Source organism: Capsicum annuum, chromosome 7, assembly GCF_002878395.1.
Source record: "Capsicum annuum cultivar UCD-10X-F1 chromosome 7, UCD10Xv1.1, whole genome shotgun sequence".
In the NCBI taxonomy this organism is placed as follows: Eukaryota; Viridiplantae; Streptophyta; class Magnoliopsida; order Solanales; family Solanaceae; genus Capsicum; species Capsicum annuum.
Genome location: NC_061117.1, coordinates 133829572 through 133842431, shown reverse-complemented (window position 1 = coordinate 133842431; position 12860 = coordinate 133829572). Strand labels below are relative to the sequence as shown.

The 12860-nt window shown below is 35.9% G+C and overlaps 1 protein-coding gene across 5 annotated transcripts in view; it reads right to left on the bottom strand.

The window, feature by feature from the left end:
• Window positions 1-3407: 3407 nt before the first annotated feature.
• The window catches only part of LOC124900051 (WD repeat-containing protein 26 homolog), a 14057-nt gene continuing 4604 nt past the window's right edge, over window positions 3408-12860 (bottom strand). For all 5 annotated transcript variants that reach the window (XM_047415224.1, XM_047415227.1, XM_047415225.1 and 2 more), the window contains 3 exons: window positions 10437-10538; window positions 5195-5824; window positions 3408-3784 (listed from right to left, as the gene is read on the bottom strand). In XM_047415224.1, the coding sequence (XP_047271180.1) occupies window positions 3572-3784; window positions 5195-5824; window positions 10437-10538 (945 nt within the window). In that variant the 3' untranslated portion in view covers window positions 3408-3571. The remainder of the gene's footprint in view (window positions 3785-5194; window positions 5825-10436; window positions 10539-12860) is intronic.

Below are 12860 nucleotides of genomic sequence, written 5' to 3'. Positions count from 1 at the left end.
AGTAAGCAACTTGTAAGCTAACTGTTGCAAAAGTGGAGTCGAGACACCATGATTTCCCCACCAAGAAAGAGGATTTTCATACTCCATAGCATCAATTACACGAGGCTCACCAAAATAACCACTCATGCTACAAAATTTTCCATACTCCAATGAAACTTGTTTCATTTGATTAGAATCAAAGTACCTTTGAAAACACTTTATTCTATTCGATGCAATTTCTAAATCTTCATTAGGAGCTACCTGTTGAATTTCATTTTCTCCTTGAAGCCATGATTGATGATAGTATTTGGGAACCAAAGAATGTTTCATACAATGTAAAGGGGTGTTGCTTTTGTTCCACCTAGCCTCTAGAACACCATGAATGGAATAAAAAAAATTGATTGGCCAGAAATAAGATCTTCCCCTCATGCTCAAAAATTATTTTTTTAACCTTCTCAATCATTGAGACCCACATATCATAAATAAGGTGTAATTTTGGACCATCTAGATCAGCATCTCTAAGCATATCGACAATAGGTTCCGTAAACTTAAAAAAGTAGTCAATATTATCTCACTTCTCATCATTCATTATAAAGGATTTTATTTCACGAGTTTCGACTTCAATTCCCTTATCCCCCTTATAATTCTTCCATTCATCATCCATGACCATTTCTCTAAAGAAGATATCACTTTGCGAATACGAGTCGTCATAATAACATATGAAGCAAATCTTGTTTCACCAACTTTCAATAAACACAAATCTGAATGTTTTTGAAAAATTGCATTTGCCATGTCATGATTCACAACAAAGTTTTTCAAATTACTCACTTCACTAGGTAACTCTGAAATTCATTGGCAATTAGCAAAGTGAGATGATTTATCAGACGGTTGGCACATACTTTTCAAAACTAGATTCAAACAATGAACAACACAAGGAGTCCAAAATATATGAGGCTATTTTTCCTCCACCATAGTACCGGCAAGTTTCATATTACTTGCGTTATCTGTAATAACTTGAACAACATTATTTGGACCTACTTTCTCTATTGCTTCAAGAAACAAATTAGCAATATATTCTCCACCCTTCATGCACCCGCTAAAATTTATTGAATTTAAAAACATTGAACCCCCACTAGATGATGCCAATATATTGATCAAAAGATATCTTTTAGTATCAGACCATTCGTCTGAACAAATCAACAACCCTTTTTTTTTTTTTCATGTATCTTTAATTGGTTGCAACTTTCTATTAATGTGAGTCTTTTCTTGATCTAAAAGAGTTGTTTTCAACCTATTATATGATGGAGGAATATAACCGGGGATGGAATTTTCAGCTAAAAACTTTGAATATTTTTTAAAGTATGGAGAATTGGCAAGATTGAACGATAAACCTGATGCGTAGAACATTCTAGCCGCTAATTTGTCAGCGGTATTTCTCTCATGGATGCCAAAAGATTTTCCTATAGCTCCACTTTCTGTACTCTTCCTTTTTTTATGTTGAAGTAAATCAGTGCCCTTCGGAAGAGATACATAATCAGTTTTTTTTCTTGCATTAATTTGAACCGAAGATTTTTTCTTTTCAGCTTGTTCGTACTCCATCTTTAATATTCTCAATGTTTCACCTTGAACTTCGCTACATATTTGAACTCCTTGACCTGATAATCTTAACATATGTGCTTTGACTCTATTATATGATTCAGTAACTTGTTTATTACAATAGTTACATGACCATGTTCTATTTCCACCCAGTTGAAATTACTTTTACATGATTCCACAGTGGTTTGTCATCAAAATCTACTCCAATACTTTTTGTTGGTCTTATAGGACCTTTTCCCTTTTGACTACCCGATGCGGATGATGCCATATTATTTGATACAGAATAATCAAATTTTTAAGTTAAAATTTCTTTGGACAGACGTTCTATTTATAATGTTATGAATGAAGAGACTTTTCCCAATTTAAAGCAATTTAATGTTCCTTGACACATAGGGATTAGGATTTATTTATTTTAGTTAATTTATTATTTTTAGTTATTTTTGTCTTTTGATTTTACTTTTTTAATTAGGAATAGTATTTGTATTAAAAAAATTTTCCAAAATTACAATTCACGTTTATTTACTAAAATAAAAAGTAATATAATTAAGAACTTAAATTAATACTATCAAAATAAAATACATTGACCGACATAAGTTTTCCTTACTAAGGGACCGACAAAGGCAACATATTAATTTATTATTAATAGTAAAAGCACTAATTATTAATTAAAATTACAAAAAGAAAGACCCAGTACAGTTTCAAAACAGTTTGACCTAAAAAAAAAAAACCTTCACTGTAAACACCGACAACTGGTACGACAACTGCTCCGACAACTGGTACGACAACCATCACTGTAAACCGGTACCCTGAGGTGGTACGATGATGATTTCCGATACCCTGAGGTGGTACGACAACTGCTCTGATGAGTTACGGCGACATCGACGGTGATTTCCGACGACGGCACATCGACAACGTCGTCTCTGTTTCGGTAGTCGTTGATCGAAATTTTTTCAGGTTAGTTTCCGATTAATTATTCAATGTTTCCACTCAAATTTCTTTTTAATTTTGGTCTATGTCTCCGAAATCGGTTGACCGAATCGGAGACGGCGGAAGCACCTGTCCCCAGTCTCGTGTCGAGACAGGTTCAGCGACAAAACAGTCGAGTCCGAGCAACATAGCGTAAACCTTATCCGTCCTTGAGATGTAGAGAAATTGTTTCTAATAGACCCTCTACTCAAGGAAAAACATAACAAAAGCAGTTCAACAAAAGAAATAACAGAAGTGACGCAACCATGACTAAATACTAAAGATAGCATTGCAAAGCATTCTGGAAAAAGAAAAAAAAGGAACAATATCTACAACAAAATAATACCATAGCCAAAGTACAAGAAACAACAAATAGTAATAGAAAATGAATAAGAAACTACAGAAGTCATACCTTTACTCTTGAAAAAAGATCATCTCTATTTCGCTTCCTTTTCTTTTTTGGGTTACTCAAAGGAACTAAACACAATTCCCATACATGCAAATTTATGGTAGCGCAGAGCTGTAGACTAATTTAGTCGAGTCCATCTTACTCTTAAAAGATAAAAGAGTTGACAAAGCTACCTTACTAGAAAGGTTGACGAAAAGATTTGAAAGAAATGACAAAAAGAATTGATCTGGTATAAAGCTTCTAATTTTATAGTAATGTACCAATAAGGCAACAACAAGCTTAGTGAATAACAGTGACAACCCCCCTCAAAATTCCCTTCTCTCCACATTATGGAAAATAGAGCAAATGACACTGCATCTAACCTGTTCAAACCATTAACTACTTACCTACCTTAGATAACAAGGGTCTATTATAGACGCAAGCAATCATATAATGGGGAAAAAATAATGCTAAAGTATCGAGAAAGTACACGATTTATTAAATGGACTGAATGCAAATTTCACATTCTTGTTTGTCATAAATGTTGGTTTGACATGGAACGTAAAGAATATACACAGAAACCAGTGATAGAGCTGAGAGATATTTGTAACATTACACACTGAGCTTTTTGCATCTGAGACTTCAACTTCGCCCATTGCAGCAGTTCACACCATTACTAGTGCCATGTTGCCTCATGTTTACTCGATCCAAACCCCATATACGAATTGTATGATCATCACTTGCAGAAGCCAGCATATGAGGATTTCCTGGGTTCCAGCTAACACAGTTCACTGTCCCAGAATGTCCGGCCAATATCCCAACAAGTTCACCTGAGCCTCTGTGCCATATATAAACCTAAAAATATTGCAATAGACCGAGATAAGAGTCTCTCAAGGATAAAAGGTTTAATAGACTAGGATCAAAGTCTCCCTAGAGGATACAAGATCAGAATCAACATCTGACAACATATTTCAGTGATTTGCGCCCAGTAATAGAGAAATAGAAACATCATCTTTTCACCATGAAAAATTTACTTCTCTATCGTACATTCCAATGGAACCAATAATTGATAGCACACACATTATTACATTGAAGAGCACACATAATAAGATCGATTTCTCTTCTGCTTCCCTCCAAATCTTTTTTGCTCAAAAATTTGGACTTACCCAAATAGATATTTTTTAACACTCAAACCGTCAAATGTGTCGTTTCCAATGTATTTTACAATTTCAATTCCGTGACGTTCTATTTTACAGATTCAAATCAATATCATCCATAACCGTTATGGAGTACAACTCTACAAGTCAAAATAATATCTGGAATTTCCGTGGAGTATCATTTTCATAAACAAATTTATTGCATATCCAAGAACACATATATCAGCTATTATTTACACTTGGACTGATACGCAAACTAAAAACTTGATTCCCCACACAACATTTGTAAATTATAATGTTGCTGTGAGATAATACATCAGGAATATGCCATGAAATTCAGGATGTGTCCAGCACCAAAGCCTACAAAGCTCTTATCTAATTCCACAATAACTTCTATAAATATGAAAGAATATATGACCACTAATTGCAGAAATGCAGGTCATATAAAATTTTGGGCTTTAAAGCTCTCATTGATCTCATGAAGATATACTTGACATGTTCATTAATCATTATTCCTTTTTTTTAAAAAAAAAAAAAAATAATAAAAAAAAAAAAAAACTTGAGTTATCCTCCTCCTTTGCTAACTACTATAAATCTGGCTTACACTTCACATGTAAGTCATGTCTTGACAGTATAGTAAAGAACAGCATGTCCTTGATATAAAAATTAATGATTATTACAAAGGCAGCATGTGGGTCCAAATAGTATAATACACTTCAGTCATGATAGAAAAAATAGTTAAGGCAATTTTGAAATACTCAAACAAGACAAATACAGCTGAATAACTCTTTAGGTATCATTACAAGAACCATAGAAAAGGCAAATCTAATAATGTGACTTGCATGTATGAAGCATAAACATGAAATGTCGAATGCTAAAAATGATAACTTGTTAACAGGACTTTTTATGCAGGAAAGAAAACATAGTTTCCCGATTCAGATAAATGAAAGATGCTTTTATTGTCAAAAAGACAGACCATATGCAATATGCAACCTGATTTGAGGAATAGAATATCAATTTATTCGTGTACCAATAAGCAAAGGAAGCCCCAACCAAAAAAATCTGCAAATCAAATTGGATTGTGCTTCTAGATCAACAAGAGTAGTACCTGTGAGTCCTCGCTTCCACTGGCAATAAAAGCTTGATCTAGTCCTCCGAGGCAAGACCTCACAACGAAGCGAGAACGTTTATGCCCCTTATATTTGGCTACGAGCTTTACAGTTCCCTCTATATTCCAAAGATGAATTTCTTGGTTCGAAAGGCTAACCAATACATACTTTTTGTCCATGGACAGTACAAACGAGGTTATTGATTGATCCTCCTGAATTACTTTCTCTGCTTTTGATTCCCATCCAAACAATACTATCATATTCTCTTTACAAACAGAGACAACGTGCTTCCCATCACTTGTTATCCCCAAGTCCGATATTCTAATAGTCCTGTGACCTTTCCAACACTCGAGCTCTTTCCCTTCCAAATCCCACATGCTAATGCTTTTGTCAGTTGCACCACAGAATATCCTTTGGCCATCAGGAGCCCATCCACACGAGATCAAACCAAGGCCATTTTTCACATAAACACGTATACATTGACCGGATTCGACATCCCATCGTCTGACAACTTCCTCCACACCACAAGTGAGAAGCTGATGGTCATCAGGACTCCATGATATATAGGAGACAGATTTCTCGTGATCAGAAAATAGGTGCTTCAAGCAGACACTGCCATCCAATTTGACCTATAAAGAGCAGATAATGAGTGATGAACTTACATTCCATCTATTATCCTGATTAGTTCAAATCTTCATGATGAACAGCTCTCTTTCCTTTTGTTCCCCAGAAGTCCCTCCCGTACAATTCCACATAAATGCAACTTTTTTCTAATAAGCTTCTAAACACAAACGTTTTCTATTTAATTTTTATCAAACATGAAATGCACCTGATATTATGATCTTACAATTTGGAGAGCAAACCTTGCATATCATATTCCTCCAAAATATAATCAAGCACCAAAAAGAAGAGGGCATGAACCCGATATGTCCAACATTAATCATTTGATAGGCAAAAAGAGGCAATATTCAGGAGTAAATACATTAGAACTCTGACTTACAACCTACAAAGCCAGTTGAATAAAGCACATCAAGACATCTGGAACTCTGACATTTCTTTTCTCGACAATTCATTCAAAATTCCTTCACATGGTGAAGTAACATTAGCTATCAGCTTTCATGTTTTCTAAAGGAATGCTACAGCTAAATTAGAGAAAAACCAATATTCGCTCAGAATGCTACATGTGCGGTGAAGAAGCTGAGACAATAAGCCATCTATTCCTAAACTGCAGGGTCACAGACATGTTGTGGAAGACCTTCATTAGCATCAGAGGTATTATTAGGACAATGCCAAGGAAGATTAATGAGGTCTTGCTTAGCTAGGAAGAAGCAGGTGTAAGATTGACACACAGAGATAGATGCAGGATTGTCGCCGCTTGCATTTGGTGGACAATATGGAAAGAGAGAAATTCCAGCTGTTTTGAAGATGTTAGCAGTTCAGTTCAGAGGATTAAGTTGAATTGTTTGACTTTTCTGTTTTTGGTCTAACCAGAGATACATAGAAGATATTGCTTCAATGATAGACACCACAGGTTTTTGTTAAGGTTTCTGGAGCAATTTTCTCTATTTCACTTGTAAATATGGTTTCAGGCTTTCCGCATAACCTAAGCTTCTTTGATAAATATCATACAAAATGTTTTATTCTCAAAAAATTAAATGTTTTCTAAAGGACATGAAACTTCAATAAGGAAGGATATTATTATATGAAGTTATGAACTACTCCCCCCTCCCCCCCATTTCGTTTTATGTAAGGGTGATCGATTCAGCACGGAGGTTAAACATGCTAATTTGACTTATATTATATAAGTGACAATGAGAGAGAATATTAAAGTAGAGGTTGAAAAGAGAAACAAACATCACATCAAAGTTGAAGCGTGAATAGTTTAATGAATCCTTGAAGTCATTAAAAGTTGTACAAAAAGAACGGTGTCAAACATTTTGCAACATACCAAAATGAGAAGTGTGTCATATAAATTGAAACAAGAAGGACAAACTAAAGTGGATCTAAAGCTACAATATAAAATTATATAAAATAGAACGGTGTCAAACATTTTGCAAGTGGGGAGAGTGTCATATAAATTGGAATGGAAGGAAAAATTAAAACGGAACTAAAGCTAAAATATAAAATTTAACGTTAATATTGTATTCAACTGATTTTCTATCAAATTGAATGATTTTTGTTAGTATCATTTAAAACAGCACTGTCGTCTAGGTTAAAGAATCTAATGATAAATTCTAAATTAAGTTCTAGAAAACCTGTGGTCAGCCCAAAGGTTTGTCATAAATTCAATGAACCTCTAATGCAGAAAATGGAAGACAGGCAGCTAAGTGAGGCTCTTATTTTTCCTCATTTTTTTAAATAAAGAACAGGGCTCTTATTTTTCATGTCATTTATATTTTGGCAGCTTCTGCAAATCTGTCCACCAGATTTATATAATTCACCCATCGCTTTCAAAGTCATGCACACTAATGCTTAACATGCCATCCATAACTATGTGGCAACATATTCGCCTTTAGCTATTGCATATTCTCCATTTATTCCAGTTGATCTGATTCTACGTCCAGGCTTCTTTCTAAATTCGGAGACAATTTAACTTAAACTTCCCTCTTTTTATGATAAGGTAACTTAACTTTACATTTTACCCTTAATGGCAGGCTTTTACAGCTGCACAAATGTCATGGCACGTTTAAAATCACAAGTTTCAAAAATCTTATAAAGACACAAGCTTACGGTCTAATTAAGACCACAAATTTCAGAAGTCTTCCTTATTTCTTAACTTTGTGCCCAGTCAAATAGGTTCAAGAAAATTGACACTGAGAGAGTAATAACTTTGTTCTTAACAATGGAAGAATAATGATACTGTAGCATTGAACACCTCCCATGAAACTAACACCTCAGCCCATATATAAAATCAGCGTGCAACTGATTTTTTTAAATTTTTTTTTGTGGTGGTGGGGTGTGTGCGTGTGTGTGGGGTGGGGGTGGGCGGGGGGGAATGAGTCCATCCATCCTTAACCAGCCGTCTCGGGTTTAAGCCTGGGTATGGGGAAAAAAAAATCCTGGTAGGGAGCACTTCTTACCCCCTCCCCTTCCTTTCCCCAGGGTTATGGTGGGGGTGAGATGAATCCATCCATCCATCCTTAACCAGCGTCCAACAGTCTCGGGTTTGAGCTTCGAGTACGGAAAGAATCCGCAGCACCGATCCAGATTAGTCGGGACCCCAATACGGGTAGCAGACACCAAGTGGGAATTAAAAAAAAGTATAGTTACAACTTCACCATCATCTATATTGTGTTGCACCAAAATGAAAGAAAAATCATCTCACTTTGATTACTCTTTCTGACTCTATAACAAGCAGTCTTTTTGCTAGATCCTAGAAAAGATAAAAGTACTCGAATAATTAAAAATTATATAGTGCGAAGTACAAGTAAATGCATAATTAATATTAAATCTCCTATTAGACCAAAAGAACTTGGCGAAACACAAAGAAATAGAACAACAACTACACTTATATTATAACATACAGAAACATTAACTGCTGCTTAGTTGGTCAAGATGTAAGGAAGTATCAATTAGCTTTCAGCATAGCAGCATAATATTTGAATCACACATCCAAGTCCTGAGTTTAACAGCAATACTTGTCAGAAACAACAATGTAAGTAATAGTCACTGGACTTTTTTTTGATATGGCAAGTAGTTAGACACTGTCCATTCAATATTCAAACAATGGCAGGCTACTTTCTTTGGATTGCGAAGTAGGATTCTTGATAAATTTAATTGTAATAAGCTGCAAATCATGTGGATCCGAAAATTAGAAAGGATGAGTAGGCTTCACTGTTAGATGCAGACATGTAGAGTTGTCTAGATGTCGGTCTAGGTTTGCATACAGACATACCTGTTGGACCCCCTACTACCAAAAATCTATTTATGTGTGGTTAAACTCAAATTAATAGGGCCACAAACTATCTGATTATAGTTGATCCTAAAAGATCTCACGTGGAAGTATATACAACTTGCAATGATAGTCTAAGTTGCGCAGACTCTTCATTTTGATGCCGCACCCGTGTTGGATTCTCCAAAAATACACTAGCTTTGGCGAATCCGACACGCATCCATTGACATTTTTGAAGAGTCCGAGCAACACAGATTATAGTGTGCTATCCAAGAATTACGCCTCAATTTTAAACTAGTTGGAATCTATTATATTACTTTATTTTTTGTATCATCCTGTCCAAGCCAGCTTGTGTACCTTGACTATTCCACTGGTTATCTGCTACCTTCCACCAACATAGATACCGGGCAACTCTGCCTATCAAGGCTCAATCACATAGGTAAAGACAATTCCATTGGGTACCTAGTACCTTCAACCAGCATAGGTACCAGTAACTTTGCCCGCCAAGGTTCAAGCAGATGGGAAAAATTACTTGGCATTTTTTTGCGTCGAATTTAAACCTGAGACCTCGTTAAAAGAAATCGCCAAATTGAAACAGGCTATATGAATCCTTATTTATTTATATCATTTGATAACTATGATGGCTTGGCCAGCTTGTGCACCTCGATTAATTCCATGAGTTACCTACCACCTTCCACCGGCAACAGGTACCACTAGGTAACTATGTCCCTTCAAGGCTAGGGGGAAAGGGGAAGAAATCACCTACTTTTTTCCCTGCTAGGATTTGAATGGGAAACCTTATGGTTCTCAACCCACTTCATTGACCACTAAGCCACACCTTTACCCTTGGGTGCTATATGAATCCTTTGATATCCATTCAAATTCACTTGAGCCCATTTCATTCTGTTTATAATTTAATCTTTTGGGACAAAAAAAAAGGCAAATTAAGGGTTATAAAACTATGGTATCATTCGATTTATAATCAAATTTTAAAAAATCATCTTAAGCACCTGATCAAATGGAAATATGCCACAAAAAAGGAATAAGCTTAATCTCAACCAGTTGATATAACTTCTCAAATAATTTTCTTTCATTGTGTTCATGTTATATTACTATATTAGGTCGCGGAAACCACGGAAGTTTGAGCACCCATATGTGGCACTCCATGAGACTGTGAAGCATACAAGATACTGATCCTTTAATGCAGAAGCGGAAGACATATGAAAGCAACTGTGACATAAGATGCCAAAGGTGGAGAAAAGAAAATCAATAAAAAGCAAAGTAACAGTTGACCTAAGTTGAAAAACAACAATTGATATGACGACAAAATGGAGAGAATCTAAACATACCTCCCATATAATTACTGAACCATCACGAGATGACGAGGCTAAGTACTTTCCATTATGGGAAAACTGCAAGAACCAGACTTCATCCTTGTGTTCACGTAATATCTGGGGCAGTAAAAGCAATGAAGAAACAATTAGAGCTTACGGTGATTAACAAATTGTAGCTGCAAGAAATCAGACTCCGCTATCAATGATTGATCTAAAATGACTTATCACGCAAAAAGCAGCTCGTTGGTAAATGATAACAAGCAGAAAGCCAGTAAAGCTCAATTTTATCAAGCACATTTACAACTCCTTGGCACTTTCACCAACCCCTCCACCCCACCCCAAGGGCAATCCTTTCTGCTTTCACTTAAATCACAGTGGATCCAACCACATCGTCTGGTTAAACATCCCAAATATAAGGTCAACTCGCAAATAGTAAAAACGACATGAAAAATGAACAAAAGTTACTCCGCAGTCCCAAACAAAGCCAAAAATTAGAGAATAAAAAGGACATACTTGTTTACACAAAACAATACGAGAAATGATATGTTGCGCCTACAGGTACTGGCACCTACAGGTACTGGCTTTTCATTGATTCAAATGTTTGGCAACAATCCATGAAACATTTCATATTGTAGGGCACAAGCCTCATAAAATGGTGGAAACAAGCTCAGTAAGGAATTGAAAGATCACAAAACTCCACAGAAACCAATAGTGCTACCTATTTACTCCAGCGTCTTTCTAAGACATAAGAAATAAACTTGCATTCATTTCTGCTTAGTAAATAAAAAATTGAATTCATTAGCAAGCTCGTTATGAGAGGACAGCATGCACTCCTCATATTAATTTACTCAAGGACAGAGGCTGCAATGAATATGCTTTTAATTAGAATTCTGTTGTCGATAACTACTCAAAAGGAGCATTTTGGAGATCCACGGCATTGAAGCTGGAAAGTCAAATCTCTGTTCATTTGCTATTTGCTCAACAAAGTATTACATAAGTTTATAGTCTTCTAGAGAGTTTCTATATGTACTTCTAATACATGTACTTACAAAAATTGAAGCAATTTGACATAGTTTTTTTTTTTTTGAAACTGTATTTGACATGGTTTCTTTCTGTGTGCAGGCAAAAACTTGTTGCATTATTAATAAAAGTTCTTTTTGAAGGGCGCACAATGGTAAGAATTGTTTCCGTGTGACCAGGAGATTACTGGTTCAAGCAGTGAAATCAACATCCAATGTTCTGGCCCATCTATGCACCCCACACACATAGGGAGCTTAATGTATAGGACTGCCCTATACCCAGAAAAGATAAAACCTTGTATATTTCTTAAACTTGATGTAACAAATTAAATGTTCCGACCCCATGTTACAACAATTTAACATTCCATGTAAATCCCGTCCAGTCCAAATACAGCTGTAAGACAAGCCTTGTTTATTGTCGTTACAACTTTAAAAATACAAACAAGTCTTTTAAAAGAGCATATGCAAAAAATGGCAAAATCTTCAACTACAAAGAGTTAAATGAAACAAAGCATGAATTCGACGAATGGTTTTCATCCTTACGTCAACATATGTTATTCAAACAATGACACAAAAAAAAGTGGCAACCCTTTTAACAACAATGACAATGTTTAGAACAAAGGTGAAAACTTGATCAATACTTCCCATCATATTCATTTACAGAGTTGATCAATACTGCAATTTCTATAGAGTTGCAGTCCGGCCTGCTATGTTGTATGGAGCGAAGTGTTGGCCGGTTAAGAATTCTCATATCTAAAAGTTGAAGGTGGCGGAAATGAGGATGTTGCGCTGGATGTGTGGATTCACAAGGGCTGACAGGGTTAGGAATGAAATTATTCGGGAGAAGGTGGGAGTGGTGTCAGTGGAGGATAAAATACGGTAAGTGAGGTTGAGATGGTTTGATTATGTGATGAGGAGAGGCACGGATGCCCCAGTTCGTAGGTGTGAGCGGTTGGCCTTGGGAGGTTTCAAATGGGGTAGGGGTATGATACAAGCACAATGAGCACCAAGAGCACAAGGTATTGTCTAAGGTTTAAGGCATCGGAATTGGCAAGCAATTGAAGACTTTCGGAGTATTTTGAAGCCTTGGTCAAGAGAAGGAAGGAGGGGAACTTATGCACTCAATAGGCGCCTCAAGTGAAGGTTAATGAAGACATTTTGCACTCCAAGGAAACACTCAAGAGGCGCCCAATTTCCTAAGCTCATTAAGGGTAGTTTTGTCATTTCGCATGTAATAGTATAAATAGACCATTTTGCTTCTCTTTTCATTAGACTTTGATGAAATTATTGAGAGATACTCTTTAGCTGTAGTTTTCTTCCTCTCTTAGAGAGAGAATCTGAAATTAGGGTTTACACTAAGTGATGGATTTCACTTGTGTTGACAAATTGGCAAGAAAGGTTGGTGCTTGGGGAAGGTGAC